Here is a 21,747-nt window from a genome sequence, read left to right as displayed (position 1 = left end):
CCGCCCAGACGCTGTGAGACAGCAGCGCTACTCGCTGTGCCGCTGCACAGATCCTATGGTAAAACTACTACAGTAACCAACATCAACCCGGTGGAAACCTGCATTCACTTCTCCTATCTTCAACACTTTCTTGGTTACTTAACAAAAGACTTTGCGTTTGTCAATGAGAAAATGTTTCCTGAGCTTCCTGTGTTCACACACACGTGTGTCACACTTTTACTGTGTTTACTACTGTAGTACCGTACTGTGGGTTTTACTAAATTAGCCTTTTTTCGCCATTTTACCCCGTGTGGTTAATAACCGTATAACGTGCTTGAGGCCGGATCACAACTGGCCCCAAACATAATATTTGTACAAAAACACAAAGCTGTACAACAGCAGTGAATTTGGAAATATTTACTTTTTTAAAATTGTTTTAATTTTGCGTGACGAGGAAAAGTCATCAAATTTCCAGTTGAAAACTTCACATTTATTACTGCTGTTGAGGTTCAAAACGGGTCAAATTTGGTGCCACGTTTGTGAAAGTTAACTGCTGAAAGTTAAGAGTCTGTAAAAGCTAACTCTGTAAAGGTACACAATTAAAAGTTAAGTGAGTAAAAGTGAAGAATCGCTAAAAGCGGCCGCTACAAAACGAACAGCTCGGCGACTTCGTCGAGAAACTCGTCTCTTCACTTCTCTTCAGTTCAACGGTCGCGCAAGGGCTCAACCAATGAGACGTGGCTACAACTCGACTTCTGCTGGCCAACGGCGAGGCTGGCTCTTTGGATTGACAGCTGCTTGAACAAATAAGCAGTAACCGCTTGAACACGCAAGCCAATAGCAGCGAGAGGAGCGCAGGTGGGCGGAACAAAATGGTAGCCACCTCAATTCGGTGCGATTTGCGGTGCGTTCGCGGGACGCGTCTCTTTACTGTGTTTTGTGGTGTAAAAATGAGCGGTCGAGCGCTGCGGACCTTCGTCCTCCTCCTCCTCCTAGTAGGAACGTCCTTTGGGGGCCATGGTTACGAGACGGAGGAGTTTCTCAAGCGGGAGTACTCGCTCACGAAGCCGTACCAAGGTAGTTGCCTCAGTAGAACAGCCAGTCAGCGTTGGGGTCAGAGTCTGTCCCCCACCCCCCCCCCGACCCCCGAAAATACCTCGAAAGTACCCTGTTTTAACAACCGATCGAGTCGGGCTACTGCGACTGTCGTCAGACTTTGGAGAGAAGAAAAATACTTACACAGTGTTTTCATTCAAGTTTAACATCTTACTTCTGAGAAACAAACCCCAAACTGTGCTGCATCGGTAGCGGTATATTCACCGCGTGTGTACGCATGATGATTACCACGATTTACCATGATTACGTTGGCACTGAGTAGCGCTGCTGCCTCACAGCGCCTGTTGTGCGAGAGACCGTGGTTCGAGCCCCACTCAGTCTGTGTGGCGATCGCATGGTCTCCCCGTGTTTGCGTGGGTTTCCTCCCGGTGCTCCGGTTTCCTCCCACACTCCAAAGACATGTTGTTCAGGTTCCCCACAGTGTATGAGTGTCACAGAGAGAGTGTGTTCCGCTGATGTATGGATGAGTGACCCATTCTAAGTAGTGTGTCTAGCAGTGTAAATCACTGCGGTGAATAAGGTGTGTGGGCTAGTAACCCTACATACATAGTATACATTGTAAGTTGCTTTGGAGAAAAGCGTGTACTAAGTGAATAAATGTAAATGATTAGGCCATTTAGCCTGAACTGACACAGTAAAATTACCCTGCTCTATGTTTGTATGGGTAGATCACAATGACTGAAGTTGCCATGCTATACTTACAAGTTACAGTGATTTACCCATCTACGCAGCAGAGTAAATTTTACTGTATCGGTTCAGGCTAAGTACCTTGATCGGACAAGATCCAAGCCCATGTCCTCCGACTAGGAAGCAGCGCCTCTAAGCGCTGTTCCACCTACTGGCCCTGTTCCGTATTGTCCCCATTTGTCGCTTCTCTTGTTTCCTTTTGTTTGCCTTTGTTGTCTGTGCTGTGTCGCCTAAGTGACACGGAGGTAGTTGTGGGACCAAACGCCTCCAGTGTGATTAGTGACCGTTAGAGAGTGACCATGACCTGTGCAGGTGTGGGGTCCCCTGGCTTCTCCCACTGGGACCTGATGGGCACTGCGGTGATGACCACTGACTTCATCCGCCTGACGCCGGACGTGCAGAGCATGCAGGGTGCCGTGTGGAGCCGAATTGTGAGTCTGCCAGTTCGCACGTGTACAGTATCACTGTTCCACAGCACACAGTCACTCGACTCGTTCTCCACTACTGTTGGCAGGAAGGGCGCAAAAAGAAAAATAAAAACTTGGGCGTCTTTGGCATCATATGTAGTCTTTTGTGTCTAATTGCAGCGCTTGAGGATGCAGCAAGTGTTAACTTCTACAGTTGTATGAAATAGAAATAATCAGTCATCATAATAATTAGAAATGATGATATTTCTAAGTCAAGAGCTTGCCTTTATATTTTGAGGGACATTCATGAATAAATAATGGGGGAAAAGTATTTTTTTTGTGCATGTCTTGACGAAATGTGGAATGTATTGCCTTTTAAATAGAATTTTCAAGTGAGTCCTGGAAGATATTACTGTATGTATTATTTGCATTCATGACTTGCGTTATATTGGCATTGTGCTGACTGTGGTGAGCTTGTGCCCGCAGCCCTGTTACCTGCGAGACTGGGAGCTGCGCGTTCACTTCAGAATCCACGGGCACGGGAAGAAGAACCTGATCGGTGACGGACTAGCGCTGTGGTACACCAAGGAGCGCATGCAGAGTGGTAACAGTGCTGATATACACACCTGTTCAGAAACATTTTAAAACACGCTGTGCATTGAAGTGTGCAATGATGATGTCTTCACCGTTCTCCACAGTGCCAATTCAAAGCAGGTCAAGTTTCCCAAATCCCAAAGATAATGTTGTTCATCATTTTGGAATGCGGAAGTTTTCTCTCACTTTTTGTTGTTGCAGGTCCGGTGTTTGGTAATATGGACCTCTTTACTGGACTGGGAGTGTTTGTGGACACCTACCCCAATGAGGAGAAACAACACGAGGTACAGCTACTAGTGCAGAGGTTCTCTAAGCGTTCTCTGCGCGTTCTCTGCAAGCTGGTGGTCGTCCTGTCTGTGCAAAGTCACGTTTGAATTTAGACATTTAGACCTACCGAACACTTTCACACACTTGCAGCCCGACTTACGTTTACATTTATTCATTTATCAGGCATTTTTCTCCAAAGTGATGTACATCTCAGAGAAAATACAATTTGTGCATTACATTAGGAGAAAAAGACATTGTTGCAGATGTGTGATTCTTAAGTAAACTTAGTTTGTTTCTTTCCACTTTATGCACCGATATTCATCGCACAAGTAGGTGCATATAAAACCTAGACTTAAACCATGAGCACAGCATCATTGACCCACGTTGTCAGTGAAGCCTTGAAAAGAAATAGCAGTTTCTTCATTATAGTTCTCGTGAAACTGGTATAAGGACAGCTTGATTAAAACAAAGTAAAAAAAACTCCCTTGTAATGTTTTAAAACACAAGTCAGAGACTTTCTGTCAGTGATTTTATGTATTTCCTCTCATGAGTGTGTTTGCAGTACTCTTGTTTAGTTCACAAACCCCACACTCACCTCAGATGGCTGCTACAAGTTCAAAAATCCAACTGAAAGTGAGTAAAAGGGAATATTTAGTGGAATAAATGAATGAAATAAAGCGCATTCTATGACTCACACTTGGCCTTGGAATAGAGCCCTTCGGTATCTGTGTTCTTAGTTGAAAAGAGGAAAACAGCACTCACCAGTGAAGCACTTCTTCAGAATGAGTCAAACGCACGCCATCTGGGAAAAGGTTAGAACCATCTGCTTTGTTAAAACACTGTAAGATGTTAGGAATGAGTTAGAATGATAAGAGACTTGGACAAGACAGCTCTTCCTTCCATCGTTGGCACGGGGTTCCACAGCACTTAAAAGCTCCTTAGTTCTTTCTTCAGCTCAAACCTAGACAAATGGTTTTTGGTAGTGACCAGAGAAGTAATATTAAAATATTGTAGATGGTGTCAAATTCATGCAAAAAAACATTATTTTAATTAGATGGCACATTGTCAGTCCAGGACCTGATTTTTTTTTTTTTTTTTTTTGAAACCCATAAGAAGTGATTCCATCTCCTCACAGGAATTTGAATGACGGGGAATGTGTTTACTTGGTATTGTTTCAGTAAAGAAACAAGGTCTGTGTCTGTGTTCCTTAAGTCTCGGTGCAGAACTTACTTGTGTTGTGATCTTTTGTTTTGTGCTTCATTGTGGACTAAACATAGAAGCAGAAGAAATCCAGCTCTGCCACACAGGTACCCCTCTCTCAGAATCAGGAGCATGATTCCTGCAGCTTCCCGCCCTGCTTTCTGAGAAATCCATTCCTTTCATTACGTGTGAGCAGCTTCGTTTAGTCTGTTCCTAAAGCCCATCTCCTCATACGCTGGATGTAATTTTCTTTTCTTAGTTGATTCTTTTACCCAAAGATGGTTACAGGTTTATTCACTTATACATGTGGTCATTTTCCTTAAGTCCTGCTGGGACTTGAAATACTTTAGTCTCTGTCTGTAACCTCCATCATACTCAGTAACATTTAGTCAATAAATTGGGGGGAAATAAAGACTTTGTCTCTGTTCGGCCCTTTCTCTTAGTTACAGTCGGTCCCCGACTTGAGAACAGCCTGGTAACAGACTTTTTGCCGGATCCTAACTTTTTTGCTTTAAAGAAATACCCCAACTAATAGTGATCGTAGTAAGAAGAGCTATATTAAGTGATTCAAAGGAGTAGCAAAGGTATAAAAGAAGAAAACAGATAGTGACCAAGCTGTAGATCATCCTGTGGCTTCTACATCTAACACTTCTGAGCTCTCAGTGAAGCGCTGCCTCTCCTTCCAACTCCACTGCCATGTGACTCCTCTGGCTCTGGGTTAATATGAACTTGTTGTCTGTGCTTCAAAGTAAATGATATACGTCTTTTTTTTTTTTTTTTAAATTTCTGTTTCTTATAATTATGCTTGTTTTGTATTGAGTATTAGTTCATTTCATATGATGTGTGGGGTAAAAAAGGGATTGAGAAGCTGCAGGAGAGCACCAGCACCCTTGGGTAGCTCTGGCCAGAGTTCTTTATTGTGGTTTTTTATTTGCAACGTGTCATAAATACCCCTGCCAGGGGACTGGGAACGCAGCTTTGTGCACGATGCATCCCGGCCCACCACAGAGAGAAACTGTCTTTTCCCTGACCTCCCGCGGTCTGTTGGGTGGGAGAGAGAGGAAGTCTTCTGTGCCCCTTGGTTCCTGTCTGATAAACCATGCTGCTCCCTATCACTCCAAGCAGTTGTCTGTGGTTTTATTCATTTAGCAGACAACTCAGTAAACAAAAGTGTATTTCAGCAGCAGAGAAGTACAGATGCACATGCAGTTGTGGAAGCACAATCACTTAGATCAAAACCACTGTTTTTGCCGGCACCCATCGCACAAGTTGCTACATATAGAATCTGCGAGGGAGGAAACAGCTCTTGGTGCTGGTGAAGCTGATACGTCGCCAACCTGCTGTACAGCTGTCCTTCATTACTTGGTAACGTACTGCTGTTGCACTATGTTTCTAAATGTACTTGTGCATGTTTTCCCTCCAGCGGATATTCCCTTACGTGTCGGCGATGGTGGGCAACGGAAGCGTGAAGTACGATCACGAACGGGACGGGCGACCCACGGAGTTGGGGGGGTGCACTGCTGTGCTTCGCAACCTCAACCATGATACCTTTCTCTCCATCCGGTACCTTCGCCGCAGGCTGACGGTGAGATGGTGGCACGCAGATCAGAAAGCGATGGATGCTCGCTCACTGAGTGTGTATACCTGCCACTGGCAGAATATAACTTAAAAGAATAAACAATATATGTAATTGAAACACAGTAAAAACACGAGTAGTGGCGTAATGCCAGGCACTGCTGATGGACAGATATCACTGTGTGTTGGTGTTGTGTTTTACTTGGTCTCTAACCCCCTCCCCCCCAGGTAACAATCGATGTTGATGGGAAGCAGGAGTGGCGGGACTGTCTAGATGTGCCTGGGGTGCGGTTGCCACTTGGCTACTACTTTGGCGCTTCCTCTGTCACCGGAGACCTGTCCGGTACGGGAGTTATTGCAGTGCTCTAGGAAGGAGGTCTTCGTCCACTGATCTGTCCCCTTAACCGCCCTTCAAAAATTCATTTTTTTAAAATTGTTGTCATTATTAAGCCTTCGTTTATTGTTCATTCTCCTTCTAGTCAGAGATCATCAATGTATTTTTTTAATGAGTAGTGACTTTATTTTAAGGCCAATGATATTTTAAAACAGTTTTAAACAGTTGCTTAAAAATTGTGGGGAATCATTTGTGTTTTGTTTGTTGTGGAGATCACATATAGAAATATGTGTATTCCAAAACCTGTACACACAGCGAATTCTTAAGAGACACAGTGTTGCCTTTTCTGTCCTTTTTCTTCACGTCTTTTCGTGGCAAACAGCACATGTCCAGCTGTCCCTCGCCTCGTGTCCCCGACATTCACTCTGCTTTCCTGCTCTCGTTCTTTACATCTGCTGCTCCTCAGACAACCACGACCTGATCTCCCTGAAGCTTTACCAGCTGACGGTGCGGGACGATACGCAGGGGCGAGACGAGCAGGACGAGGACGTCACACTTCCCAGTGTGGACAGCATGGAGCAGCAGCGCGGTGAGACAGTCGCACACATTAGTACTTAGTCCCCTGTCCCACAAGTCCTGAGGTACAAAGTACTGCTGTGACGTCTTTAGGTACTTCAGGTCATGCGTAAGCTCTTTTTTCATATAAGGTTCATTTTGTAGTAGTTTAGCCAAAGTGAGGCACTGAATCTGAAAAATCAACTTGAGAAATATTTTCAGAAAGTGCTGCTGAAATGTACGTTTGGATTTTGACGTACACTGGAAATACTTCAGTGCTGTACTTTAACCGTAGTACTAGGTGCAGGGCATGTTGCCTTTGAAAAGTCACCTCACAGCTTTTCATCTGAAAGTGTGTATGTGTGTGTGTCACACTTAAGGTGTGAGGTGTTACACGCGTTGGCACCGTGCCGCTCCCTGGATAGACAAGTCTACCTAATTTACTTTATTTTATTAATTAAATTTAAACTGCTACTGAATTAAATTGTGTGGTTAAACAGTGATCCCTGTTATTCAGTCTCCCGAATTTTTAATACCACCATTTTTTCCCGGTTTGGGTACCGTGACATTAGCCGAAATCACATTTGAAAATTGCCTCAAATAGCTGTGTGAGAGAGAGTGCATTGTGGGAAATGTGTACCCACACTTCTGATAACTCCTTTTTTTCAAAAAATTAATTTGATAAAAATTTTGCTAAACAGTAGGCTATTACCCCCAAAGACCCAATAAACTTTAAAAAAAGATATAATCTTTAATTTCTGCATTTATTTATAATTTTGACATGGGGAGAACAGTTAAACATTCATGCTCTTTCATTTCATCATATTTTTTCTGACTCATGTTCAATTGTAGAATTAAAAAAATGAACTTGTGTGGAATGTCAAGCTTTTTAGATACAAGTCCATGTTTTCTACTACAGACAGGTGTGATTTATTTAAAAAAAAAAAAGTACTGCTGAGACGTGCAGGGCTGTAAAACGCTGTGTGGAGGCAGGGAACCCGAACACTGAGGGAATGAAAAAGTTCATTGTACTGCACTGTGTTTTTTTTATACATCATATTATGCATTATTGAGGGTGACTTTGGGAAGTGTTTGGAATGAATAGGAATTTTCCCTGAATGAGTAATTAAATTCTCAAATTTTCTGGGACTTGGTCCATTTGTGGACGTGTTTGAGACGTGTTCCACACGGGTATGAGTGCGACTGGCGAACGCTCTCAAAGTCACCCTAGGTGGACGAATGCAGGTGTCGGCGCTCACGCTCCGTTTTGGACATGTTGCTTTCTGTTGCAGTGGAGATCCAGGAGGAGGCGATGAGCACCATCACCCTTTTCTTCACGCTGCTATTCTCTCTCGTCGGCTGCTTCCTGCTCGCCGTCGTCGGCCTGCTGCTGTACAGCCGCTGGAGGGAGAGCAGCCGCAAGCGCTTCTACTGACCCCGGGGTCATGCCCTCTCCACGGCGCTCCGTGAGCCCAAGGGAGCGCTGTTGTTCTTCCTCCTCTGACCTCTGACCTCTCCCAGCCCCTTCACTGTAATCTGTTGAGTCTGAGCCAAAGAGACCCGAGTGCCTTGACCGCGTCCCACAAGTCCAAGTCCGATTTGCCAAAAAAAGGTTAGTAAAAAAAAGGTGCAGCTGAACCGTGTCCTTCAACAGCTCGTCGTGATTCGTTTTGACAGGTCTGACACTTCGCTTCACTTTCACGTTCAAAGTGGAGGAAACGCGATGCCCGAATGCGCCACAGTTCCCTTCTTCTTTCGCTGCAGTTTGGATTCATTTGGTACGAGTGCTGCACTCGGGGTGCGACGAAGTCCTAACAAAGTGTGAAGACGCCCGTTTGCTCCTTCACCGCTTCCGCCACCACTTTCTGCCCAGTTTGTTGTGTATTAACACACTTTGTTCCGTTTCATGTGGTGTAGAGGTTTGGTAGCACTTTGTTCTTCATGTGTGGCTCTTGTCCTTTTTGAGTTCTCTGTTAGAAAAAGGTACGGTAATGTTTACACTTACCGTAGTAATCATATGGATCATGCTGCACTTTTCTACAGCCTTGGCAGTGACTGCGACGATGGGCTGCTGACAGCCGCCATGTAACTTTTCCGCTTAAAGTTTGGCAGAGTTTTCATTTGTCCACTGACTGTAATTCGCTGTAATGCACTTTTTTCCTCTTTATTTCTACAAACTTTGTAGAAACTGGGTTTTTGCTGTATTACTTTGTTAATTGAGTAAAGAGAGTGATGATGATAATAATAATAATCCCGTCCAGGGTGCCACCCCCCTCTCAGCCTTGCACCAGCAGTTCCAGGATAGGCTCCGGATCACCGTGACCCTGAACAGGACAAGTGGTTATTGAAAATGGATGGATGAATAATAATTACAGTGATAACTGAGAACCTGAATAGGATAGATTTAACTTCCTGTAAATAGTGTTGTTTTTTTTAATCGTACAACGTAGTAGAAGTAGAGTGATGGTAAACAAATGGGGACGTACATGAGCCGTGTGGAGTGTTACTGTTTCTGCAAGCGCCCTGAGAACGTTTTACGAAACTATTATAACAGGAAAAAGTCTTAGCTTGAAATTCACTGAGTGCCTTTGTGAAAATGCGCCAGATTGCAAAAAAAAGTATTTAATAGCTCTAGAATGTAGTTTAAAATGTGTGTTCGTTTGTGTTTGAAGGTATTCTGATTTCAGTTTCAGCTGCACAAGGAGACAGAAAGTGATTTCTGTGATTGAACTTGAACAGTATGTTGCACTAACCTTTCGTTTTCTTTCCTTTTCCTGCTTTAAATTTCATACTGGGGTGAAGGTTGTGTTTCTGGGAAACGGGGGCCTGTTTGGGGCATCTCGATTCAACTTGAACGTTCTGGAGAATCCGCCGGTCGTCTTTCATGTGGAGAAACATAGAAACAAATTGTATTTTTTTAATAGTATTTACCGTGACTCAATGAGCCTGCCCTGTCCGGGGACATTTCCTCCTTATTTCCTGTCTTGGGCTGTAATGAAAATGGACCTCATGTTTCTTACTGCACTATGAACTCCTGTGATCTTGAGATAAAGAGACAGACTGTAGACGGATTGCTGTGTACTGTGTGGTACACTGTAGTACACTGTGGTAAAGTGTGTGCATCCTGCCTCTTTTTGTGTTTGTTGTGCCAGTTCTGAGCCAATAAAAGTGTTAAACCCCCCAAGTGTGAAACATGAGAACGGCAGTGTCCTTAACCACTGCCTTTTACACACACACACACACACACACACACACACACACACTGCTGTTGTTCCATAAAAGCATTATTATTGACCGTAATTAACACGACCCCTTTGATGTTTGTGTAACTGCAGCTGTAGTACAAACATGTAATTACAGCATCATGTACATCTTACACTTGCACCCATTTATACAGCTGGGTAACTTTACTGGAGCAATTCAGGGTAAGTACCTTTCTCAAGGTGGGATTCAACACCACATCCTTTGGTTCCAAAGGCAGCACTGCTAACTACTACACTACCAACTGTCCCCACATGACTGTACAGGTTTGAAGATACTTGTTCACATTTTACTGGGGAGGGGTGGTGGTCCAGTGGGTTGGACCAGGTCCTGCTCTCCAGTGGGTCTTGGGTTCGAGTCCCCGCTTGGGGTGCCTTGCGACGGGCTGGTGTCCCCTCTCCCTCCACCCTTTTGCCCTGTGTTGCCGGGTTAGGCTCCGGCTCCCTGTGACACCGTAAGCGGTTCAGACTGTGTGTGTGTGTGTGTGTGTGTGTGTGTGTGTGTGTGTGCGTGCGTGCGTGTGTGTGTTCACGTTTTACTGCGTTTTGGTTTCGTTTTTCTCCACTGAGCGGCAATAAATTGAGGAAAGGGAACAAAACACTGACACAGAGCTGATGTTTGCAGGAATGGGCTGATGACAGTGCCTTCACATCCGAAGGTCACAAGTTCAAATCCTACCTACTGCTGTGGTTCCCTTGAGCAAAGTGCTAACCCTAAATTACACCAGTAAATATTATCTGGCTGTATATATGGGATGGCATGAGTTGCTTTCCAGAAAAGTGTCACCTAAATGAGCAAATGTATCACTGCTGTCTTCATTGGGGACTTATTTTACTGCGTATCCTGAACTTTCTCTGGTCCAAACCTCTTTCTACCCAGTCAGCTCTGTTTCCACACAGGTGTGCTGCAGGTGCGGCGCCCTACAAGGTGCCTTCGCTTACTTTTCCTGCTTGCAGCTTTTGGGCCCATTACTCCAGTTCACATGTTTCTGCACATTTCATATTTGCTGTGCTTTGCTCAGCTGGACTGGAGTGGTTCAGGTGTAACAGGAACATGAACCTGATTGGAGTTTTGTAGTGTCAGTCAGAGCCACCAGGGGGCGCAGTTGGCTCTGCAATTGATCCAGAGCAAACAGTCCATACACACTGACAGCATGTAGGACAAAGGAAGTTCAAAAAGTGTCCCCACCCTCAACTTGGGGCCTTCGATGGTCTGGAGCTCAGAGAAGGGGTTCGAGCTGCTTTGTCCCGCTTCACACAACTGTGTCAAACTGCAGCTTCGCTCCATGTCACAGTTCTGTTCCGCGTTCTCTTCCTTTGGGGTCAACGTGCAGGGTCGGGGTGGTCGGGAGCCTATCCCAGCAGCTCACCATTTTGGTGGAATAACAATACGTTGAAGGAAGGGAACATAGCAAGACTGTCCAAAAAGACAGCATCAAAAGGAATAAAGATAATATACAAAGATAAACATTTGAGTTTAATCTTTAACAAAACAGGTTTAACATTAAATGTGTCTCATCACACTGCTCTTGTGCTCAAAAGTCACTAAAGTGTTAATGATGCTTTTTTAGTCAAAATAGTACAGCGCACTTCAAACGCTTCCCTTATTGTATTATTATTATCTGGAGTCACTGCTGAAAGTGCAGCTGTGTTTCACATGAAATGATTCAGTTCCACTTGTACCCTTACTTTTACACTGGTATGAATGTGCAGTACCCTTACTTTTACACCGGTACGAATGCACAGTACCCTTACTTTTACACTGGTACGATTGCGCAGTACCTCTCTTGAGACATTAGCTGCACTGTTACAGAAATGCTGTGTGATAAAGAAAGGAGCGTGTGACTCGGCCCAACGAGAGACAATTCAGTAACTCGTTGACCTGTGGTCCCTGAAATACAGTAAATAAAAATAAAAACACAACAGCAGCGGGATCAGAGCGCGAACCCTGTAAAGTAAACGATGGGCAAATGATCCCAGGGAGTAAAACAATCGAGTCGCACGTCTTTCGCCGGCAGAGCAGAGAGGCGGCTGGGCCTGTGGTGGGGGTGGGGGGGGGGGGTTGCAGTGCTCCGCAAACCAAGGGTGTGCCGGAAGGAGTGAACACTGAGGTCCACACACACACCTTCACACATTTGGCTCCCAGTACAAATAAATAAAGTGAATAAACACACAGATCTACTGATTGATTGATGACCAAACAAACAAACAAACAAACAAACAAACAAACAAATAGTTTGGTCTCTTGTGACAAGAACCAGCAATTGTCACAAAGTCACTGAATGAAAACTGTGCAGGAACCTAGAAGCTTCCAACACGCTCTTAGAAACTCCGCACGATGGGAAGCATCACGAGTGTCTGGATGAGGGAGTAAAAACACTGAAATAAATAAAAAGCGAGACTATTAGAAATATGCCCCATTAACCCTTAGATAATTTTAAAAGTCCTCTTTTTTGCTCAGGTGTGATCTCACTCACTTTTTATGATATAACGTTCAGTATCAATATATTCAATATCAGTGACACACACTGAAACATTTTTACACTGTATTTTACTGTAGTGACCTGCTTCACTTACCCCAGATTGCATATTAATATTTGTTCATTTAGCTCACACTTTTCTTCAAGGCAACTTAAGGCTACTTACACTCATTTACCCATTTCATACAAGTGGGTAATTCTTACCACATCAGTTCAGGGTAAGTATCTCAGTGGAAGGTAGGACTGCAGCTCGAGGTGGGATTTGAACCCGGATCCTTCAAATGTAAAGTATGCATCTCACCACAATCCCCTGGTGCCGAATGTCCAGTTTATTGTCTATAGATTCTTTGAAATTGTTTCTTTCGCCACTATTGTTTTGCAGCTAAAACTGTTTATTTCCTTCCCCAAAACAACAGTGTGTGTACTGTTTCCATGGCGACGGTTGGTTCTCAGAAGGTGAAAAAGCAGTGAAGCAGTTGGCTGACAAGCGTTCGCTTCCACTGCGTTTATTCCCATGTTTAGTGGATCAATGATTATGATCATATTGAGCGTTAGTGTAATTTAACCCATTGTTTGCCATCAGGGGTTTGATCACTGACTCGTTTGGCAAGAGAAGCCCCCCCACCTCCCAGCTCTCGATGATAATGTAGACAAGGAGGGAGACATTCCTCCCATTGTTGCTTTGAGGATTATCTCTCCATGATCTGGTGCCTCCAACACTTTTACGGCTCTGGAGGTGATTTCTGAGAATAACACGGTAAACATGGTGCTTTCTCTGATTGCGGGGGGCAATAAAACATCCACGCGATGAGCTGGGCCGTAACCTGCAGAGGTGGGCAGAGCCACCCAGTCACGCGCAGCGACACACTCCTGTCCTCACACACACCCGGCTCAGTCGGTGAAACGCAGAGCAGAAGCCGGGGCTCCGATAAGTGACTCGTGGGACGAGCCGGACCAGTCGGCCGCGTGGGGTCCGGCGTGAGGTCCAGCGTGGGGTCCACTGTGGGGTCCACTGTAGCTCCCCACGAAACACACCTCCCCGTGTCTTTTCTAAACTGTTTCTAATGGTTGGAGTTAGGAGAGTAAAGACCGACATGAACGTGACTCATACTTACTGCCTGCTTTCCAAAAAACATGTAATCCTCACTGGAATGAGTGTTCCCCCCCCCACTCACACCTGACCTCTGACACATCCATGCGACCAGCAAACCTAATATTCTAAGCTTCCTCTCTAATAATAATAATACCAATACTGTACTAATACTACTACTACTACTACTAATAATAATAATAATAATAATAGTAATAATAATAGTACCACAGCACCTGAGCACAGGATGGAGTGTAGTCACCATCCGGCCATTCAGAGACAGTCGCCTTCCCAGAATGCACTGGGAGGGTCCTCATCGGCTGGACAGAGGAGATGAGCGCCGGCAGGGCCTGACGTACGGACTGTGCTGAGATGACCGTGCGGTGACCCACCGACCCATCGCTGCCCCCCTGTATCAGGACAGTGACTCTCTGCAGACACACAGCGCAGTGGTGGAGTAACACCCCCCCCCACTCCCCACTCCCCACTCCCCACTCCCCACCCTCCCGTCAGCAAGACATGTAGAGAAGAGTGTGTCCATTTGTTCACTGACCCACTGCCCTCTCCTTCCTGCACATCTAGAGCCGCTGGGAGTCACTTGTTTCCCAGAGGAGGAGAGCGCGGTAATGAAGGTACAGTTTACCCTGTAGCGAGAGCTCGCTGTAAACACGTGTGGGAAACACAGTATTTTAGGCTCTCGGGCTTCTTTCACTCCTGAGAGCAGCTCCTGTCAAACAGCTCATTCGTTGATGCCGTGAAAGCAAAATCCTCTCCTCTGGGGGGGAGCAAATGAATCAGATGAAATTCATCAAAATGCCAAAATAGAAGGTATGCGTGACATTCGCAATGAAACGATCGATATAATGTATTTTACAACGTTGGTGACAAAAACGATTCTGTGTAGCGTGTGTTTTCGTTGTGTATTTTCGTTCAGTTATGATCAATAAGCTCTCGTGAGACAGAGAGTCCTGGAGGTGCAGGTGTGAGGCAGGACACCCCCTGCGTGGAGACACCCTCATCATTTGGCTCAAAGATGTTTACGACTTAAAGAGACAAAGGCGATGAGATCACTGCCTGTGTCTTTCACTCTGCACACACACACACACACACACACACACACACACACACACACACACACACACACACGCTGCAGTTCACCCCCAGTTCATTTCCACTCAGTGAACCACAGAACGCAGGTACTGTGCAGCAGCACTAACCAATGATTGACATCAACTCCTCTAGTGCCCGTGAGCAAGGTACATCCCCTCAATTACTGCAGTAAAATTACCCTGCTGTTTAAATGGGGAACAAACTTGTAAATTACTTAACACTGAGTTGCTTTGGAGAAAGTGTCAGATAAATTAACAACAACAATAATAATAAGATATCTTTACTTACAATATTATATTTACCACAGTCAAGGGCTGTGATTAGCTGACACTGTCAGTGCGATGGGAGCGTGAAGTGTGTGCAGTGGTTGGATTTGTTCTGTAAGAAGCACAGTGTCCTCCTGCGATTCAGAGTGAAACACAGAGTAAAATACCTGCTGTGGGGGTAAAATGGAGTAAAATGATGGCATAGCCCGATACAAATTGCATTGTGCTCAATATTGAGTTTATTGCATGAGAAAAAAGATTTATTTTCATAAATCATTGTTGCAGTTTTTGTTGCACGGGGGGCTGAATGTAATTCACAAATAAGCCGCTCATGCAACACGCTTTCAAACAAGAAAATAATCGACTTTATTGCGTTTCTTTCATGCGTCTAAGAACAAGGAACCGACTCCTACGCTCAGATTTGCCCATGATCATATCATCATCATCTCGCCTTCCGCACACCCTCATCCGGAGCCACCGAACGTCCTCGGCGAAGACACGCTTGGGACTGGAGCCCCAGGGCCGCGTTCATTGACAAATATTTATTGTGAAACGCGCAAATATGTGTGCGGAGTGATGTGCAGGGAAAGTGTGTGTTCTTGAGCTGAGTCGGAGAGTCGCTGAGAGTAAATTCTCCATTTGCCCATGAAAAGAGACTTCATTTCCAGCTGCTAATGTGGTGCCGTCACCGTGTTTACCGAGCATGGATGATGTATTGGGCACGTTGCCTTCACTGGGACTGCTTAATGGTGCATAGGATTAAGTCTGTGGCTTTCAGCTGAGCTCCCGTCTCCCTCACACACACACACACACGCACACGCACACACACGCACACACACAAGTTACCTGAAGTGCGCAAAGGAAACACGAGAGAACATGCAAACTCTGCGCAGACTGAGTGGGAATCGAACCCGTGTCCAGCCGCACAAACCAAATGCAGTGAGACACCAGTGCTGACCGCTGCAGGACCACTTAACACTAAAAATAAACAATAAATAATTTGCAATTAAGGCCAATCAAGAGGACATTATTGTTGTGTAAAGACCCCGTATTTGCACAGACATTTACATTTCCTGTTTTTCAATTAAATTCCAATTTATTTTTCCCAAGGGGCACAGTGGGTTTGGTCGAAGCCTGCTTTCTGGTGGGTCTGGAGTTCGAGCCCTGCCTAGGTGTGTCCCTTGCACCCTGCGTCACTGGGCTAGGCTCTGGTTTGTCACAGCCCCATTTGGGACGTGTGTGTGTGTGTGTGTGTGTGTGTGAGAGAGAGAGAGAGAGAGAGAGAGATTATTTTTCTCAGGACGCTTTTTATGCCCTGTGAGAGAGAGCACTACAGTGGTCAAGCAATAAAATGCATTGATGACCTTTCTAATTATCATTAATATCACTAGGACAGCTGCTGCCTTTGGACCCAAAAGTCACAGGTTCGACTCCCACCTCCACCTGTAGTGCCCTAGAGCTAAAAATTGCTGCAGTAAAATTAGGCAGCTGCGGGTTTTACTGTTTGTGCTGCTCATTTGAGCACGGCTGTTATAAAGATACTGAGAACGAAGCTAAATACCAGTGTAGTATTGTCAGTTTCCAACACACACACACACAGAGAGCACAGTCTGAACACAGTGTCAAAATGTTAGATCACCACATTCTTTTCACATATCGGTGCCTTTACTCGACTGAAGACCCCTGCAGCTCAGCACCACAGGGAAGGAGTGGGGTCCCGACACAAATAATTTGGAATTGGAAATATTGGAAATATTACGTAAACATTTACGGAAATGTGTCTGGGGACAAAGGACTGCGACACACTAATAACGTAGCAGTTTGTTCATCGGTGCCCGTCGGGGGTCTGTCTTCTCCTCCGGCTGGCAGAGGCTCTGCGACCACTTACCGCATGAATATAATGTATGAATTTAGGGCTCCGTTCAGCCGGAATCGGTGCAGAACAAACGGAAAGGTGGGGCTGCGAGCTCAGCACAACCACCGACTTCAGGTAAGCAACTCCGTTCAAAGTCAGTTCCATTTTCTGCTGCTTCTGTCCAGCAGGCTCAGTTTCCACACCACGATTTACTGTACATGTCATTTTGCACTTTATTATTACTCTGATTTTACAGCTCCAGCACTGGAGTCACTTGAGGCCTCTTTCTGAGAAGTAAAAGCTGCATGAAAATAACTCTCTTTCGTAATTAACACTTTTTTAAATTGCAAACATTCCCCGTTGTCTCACACACACACACACACACACACACACACACACACACACACACACACACACACACACACACACACACCCAGTACATTGGTTTGTGGTGTGTTGTGTGGGCTGCACCATGGTATCAGGGTCGAGCTCCTGCACTTTAAATGTTTTGTGCTCTTTTGCAGGAGCTTTTACTCTTTTCTCCTCGTAACTGTGGCACATTTTTAAATCTTGTACATGACTCGGGTGCGTGTGACTTGTACCAGAGGGACCAGTTTCGATAAGAAGAGATCTAATGATGTAAATGTGGTAAACAGTGTCTTTATTTTACTTTTTTGCATGGCTGCTCATTCTGAAGCTATGGTGTAAATCACAGCGTTTTGCTCTATCACATATCTGGCATCAAATGAGCCAACGAACAGCACCATTTCCCCAGAAAGGGTGTGTGGACACCTGGTCGTGTGCCATTCTAGACCTTTCCATTTATCTCCTTCCCCGGCGCTGCTGCCTCCCCTCGAGCCACTTGGCTCCGCTGCTCTTGTGATGCGAAGCAAATTTTCTCATCGATTCCATACACTGTTTGTGGATTTTCCCTTCATTATTCTATGTCTTCCTCGTCCCTGTTCTCTCCTTGCACTCCAGCGCGCGCGTGTGTGTGTGTGTGTGTGTGTGTGTGTGTGTGTGTGTGTGTGAGAGAGAGAGAGAGAGAGAGATCCACCTGCCTGGCCAATCCATCACAGTGTCACACAGCCCGTTCCCAATTATTATTTCTGTCATGTGTTACCAGTTTAAAACAAATCCATTTCACTGCCCGTCGATTTATCACCGGCGACAGGGAGTCACACTCCACTTGCAGCCCCCCCTCCACCCTCCGCTGGGGCTCCGAGAGAGAGACTGAGAAATCCCCGGCTCTCGCACCCAGCCTCCCTCGCTTAACGCCCGCAATAATATATCAATCCTCCTTGGTTGGCAGACAAACTACTTGCGGAAAATGAGTTTTTGTGCTGCGGATTTGTCCTCTGGGAGCAGAAAGGGGAGCTGCTGCTGCTTCTCTTTTTAGTGCACACACACACACACACACACACACACACACACACACACACACACATAGACACACCCCTCAGATCCAGGCTCAGCTTCTGTCTCCAGTATTTATAGAGCTGTTACAAAAAGAGGTAAATTAACAGAGTCACTGGATGAACAGATCTCTTCCACAGCAGTGATGCAGGGGAGACCCCGCTACACCAGGTGAGACGTCATCCCCCCCAAGCTGCTCTTTCCTGCTTTTCTCCACTCTCTGAACTCTTCCACTTGCTGCCCCCCCCATGCCGCTGCTCCCTCCTGTCCTTCATTCATTCACAGAAACACAAACAAGATGCTGAAAGGGGAATCCGGCAGCACCGCTGTTCCCCGAACCCTGCCGTGGGGGGGTGCTGCTTACGCCCCCCAAATGGCCCTGTCCCTTGTCACGTGATTGACAGACACACTGATTTTCAGCAGTGGAAAAGCAAGAGCCTCATCTCTGTACAATACTTTTAAAATATTTGGACCGACTAATAAAAGAAATTTAAATAGTGTAAAAAAAATTAAATGATAAACAAAGTACACACACACACACACATTTTCAGAGCCGCTTGTCCCATATGGGGTCACGGAGCCTACCCGGCAACACAGGGCGTAAGGCCAGAGGGGGAGGGGACACACCCAGGATGGGACGCCAGTCCGTCACAAGGTACCCCAAGCGGGACTCGAACCCCAGACCTACCGGACAGCAGGACTGTGGTCCAACCCACTGCGCCACCGCGCCACCGCGCCACCACACCCCCCGATAAACAAAGTAATTGAATATAAAGGTGTCCCTCAGTTTACAAACACTCTTTGACACTACTCCACTCTTTGGCAGCGCAGTGTTACGCCTGTTGCCTTTGCACCCAGAGGTTGCAGGTTTGAATCTCCCCTCCTGCTGTTGTACCCTTGAGTGAGGCACTAACCCTAAGTTGCTGCACTAACAATTACCCAGCAGTGTAAATGGGTAACTAACTGTAAGTTGTTTTGGTGAAAATGGTCAGCTAAATGCATAAATGTCTATTTCAAACGTTCATACCCTATTTTGAATTCACAAAACAAAACAAAAAAAAAGAAACAGCACCATGGAATTTATCCGAAGCATGTATGGAAAAATTTTAGTCACATATCAGGCAAGTGAAGCACAAGTGTAGCGATGTACTGTAGTTTGTGCATCTCCACACAGATCTCCGCCCCTTGGTGTAGGAATGTGTGTTGATTATGGGAAGCGTATGAAGTTCCACAGGAGTGTCTGTTCCCATATTGAGTGTGTTATTTCATTGAATAGTTGCAGAGACAGTAGAGCAATTAGCAAGAAAAATTCCGCTGATGGGTGGGTATGTGCATTTTAGCAGCAGTGCGCAGTTTTAGAAAGTTGTTCACAATAAATCCAAACGCTCACTGGATCCCTGCTTGATTTATTGCTGATCCTGCAGAGAACTGATGAATTAAAAAGAAAAGTGGGAAAGAGCCCGGTGCGGTAACTGTGTGAATGTGTTTCATATTGTACTGCATACTGTATTGTGTTTATATTTAATTTCCTGAATAAACTAAATGAATGACCCCTGGTTCAAGGCCAAGGAGCAGCTACAGTACAGTATAGTAAAGGTAAGGTGTTGTACAGTACAGTATGGTAAATTGTGTGTATCCATCCCCTGTGCTGGTGGTTATTACCAGCTGTCAGGGATGATGGGTCATGTGGGGGGGTCTTTTTCACAGCTCTCCAGAAACAGTGACTAGAGAAGCCATTAAAGAAAGTCCAGCAGTGAAAGGTCCAATGGAAGGGAGTCGGTACATAGAGAACAGACTGTGGGCTGGACACACGGGGACGCAAACACTCATACATGTACACACACACACACACACACACACACACACACAGCACATCCACAAGCAGCAGGAAACCACTTTCATATTATTATAATACAGTTGAATTTTACGCTACATTAGTGTCATTACACTTCGATGTTAAGCTGAACACACACGGGGTGGTGTAACAGTGTGTCATTACAGAGTAAATTATGGACGCAGAAACAGGATTCCTACAGTCCCTTCTATAAATGAATATATAATTAATGGAAATAATTAATTATGTGTGAAAATACGCACCATAAATTACATACAAATTATATTCTTCACCTCAGCAGAGTCGTCAGAAAACCACAAGACTCGTAAATAACGCTGTGAAGCTCCGTTTGAAGGGTTTCTGAAACTTTTATCAGTTGCTGTAATTGTAAAAAATGAGTGTATAATTTCCCAGCAGTTTTCTGAGCGGCTTTTAAATTAATGTTTCAGGTATTTCTCACATTTACTCACTGAAATGTAAAAATACTTCGCGACTTTGAACGCGATACATGATGATGTTTCATTAAGCAGCAGAGATCAGTTAAATCATGGAGTAAATCCGAGAGTAAAATTAACGTTCCTACGAGGTAAATGAGTAGGGAGGGAAAACTGCAGGAAGCATCAAGTGGTTCATACAGGCGGATATTATGAAGTATGAACTAAATATGAGTCAGCGCGCGAGCGCTGCTCATGCCATGGAATCGTCACTTTCAGCCGTTACTTTGTCTTTAATCATCTTCATCTTGTCCGTCTCGCGCCACTCAACACAAACAAACAGGCGCGAGGGCGGCTTTCTTGAACTCGACACGGAACAGCATTTTTTTCCGCGCGCTCATTTCTCTGGTCCCCGCGCGCGGCACGAGACGAGAGGCGGCCACATGCCGACACCTAAAGCCGCAAAGAAAAGTGTCGAGTCCTTGATTTCCTGGAGAGCGACGAGAGAAGCTTCAGGGCGAGTTTCTCACTCTTCTTTTTTTTTTTTTTTTTTTTTTGTCCCGCTTACACGTCGCCTGAACAGCAGGTGGCGCAGTGGTTAGAACGTCCTTCTGTCCGAAAGGTTGCTGGGTCGAACCCTGCTCGGTGCACTGCCTTCGACGACACTGTTCACCCTGATTTGCCCCGGTAAGAGAACCTTGCTCGTTATATCAAGGAGGTTGGACAAAGATCGAGGAGGAAAGTCTCTCATGAGACTCGCATCACCAGCTGGACCTGACAGGGGGCCACGTTGCGGTGGAAGTGTCTCGAATCCGAAATCGTGTCCATCTGTGGAGCGCAGTAGAGTTGTGACGCCGGTGAGCCTCACTCACTGTATCCGCGGGGCTCGTGCAGGTGGCGCTCGTGCCCGATCCTGTTTGTTTGTTTGTTTGTTTGTAGGCACCAGAATATACAGCACAATGCGGCGGACACCTGGCGCTCACAAGAGAAACCTGTGTTTTTTCCGAGTACGACGATCCCAGAAACACGTTTCCGAGTTTCAGCCCAGCAGAGAAGAGTGAGCGAAGGAGAAAATGGGAACTTTTTTTCACACCTGGCTTTTCCCAATGAAAGACCTTCAGCGAGTAGGACCGAGTTTTATGGGAAGCCCACGCGCGACCAGTTCCGATGAAATCCACCATGAAGGCAATTCCTTATTGACCTTCTTTACGGGAACCTTTATTTTCTACTTTATACCTTGATACCGAGGAGCGCGATCGCAGAGAGCATCCCGAACGCGCAGCTCGCG

The 21,747-nt window shown here is 45.5% G+C and overlaps 1 protein-coding gene across 1 annotated transcript; it reads left to right on the top strand.

The window, feature by feature from the left end:
• The first annotated feature begins 863 nt into the window (after positions 1-863).
• Positions 864-9,898, top strand: LOC108920125 (VIP36-like protein). Its single transcript, XM_029247096.1, has 8 exons — positions 864-1,056; positions 2,095-2,213; positions 2,676-2,793; positions 2,985-3,067; positions 5,674-5,835; positions 6,054-6,168; positions 6,626-6,748; positions 8,007-9,898. Exons 1-8 carry the CDS (start codon positions 930-932, stop codon positions 8,147-8,149), a joined length of 990 nt encoding a protein of 329 aa, XP_029102929.1. The 5' UTR covers positions 864-929; the 3' UTR covers positions 8,150-9,898.
• The last annotated feature ends 11,849 nt before the right edge of the window (positions 9,899-21,747 follow it).

This window comes from Scleropages formosus, chromosome 21 (assembly GCF_900964775.1).
Source record: "Scleropages formosus chromosome 21, fSclFor1.1, whole genome shotgun sequence".
Lineage (NCBI taxonomy): Eukaryota > Metazoa > Chordata > Actinopteri > Osteoglossiformes > Osteoglossidae > Scleropages > Scleropages formosus.
The sequence above is the reverse complement of the archived record's forward strand: the minus strand, read 5'-3'. Positions and strand labels throughout refer to the sequence as shown.

Coding starts and splice junctions, on each gene's coding strand:
- LOC108920125 (XM_029247096.1), top strand. CDS start 930: ATGAGCGGTCGAGCGCTGCGGACCTTCGTCCTCCTCCTCCTCCTAGTA. Junction 1,057..2,094: donor GCTCACGAAGCCGTACCAAG/GTAGTTGCCTCA, acceptor TGACCTGTGCAG/GTGTGGGGTCCCCTGGCTTC. Junction 5,836..6,053: donor ACCTTCGCCGCAGGCTGACG/GTGAGATGGTGG, acceptor CCTCCCCCCCAG/GTAACAATCGATGTTGATGG.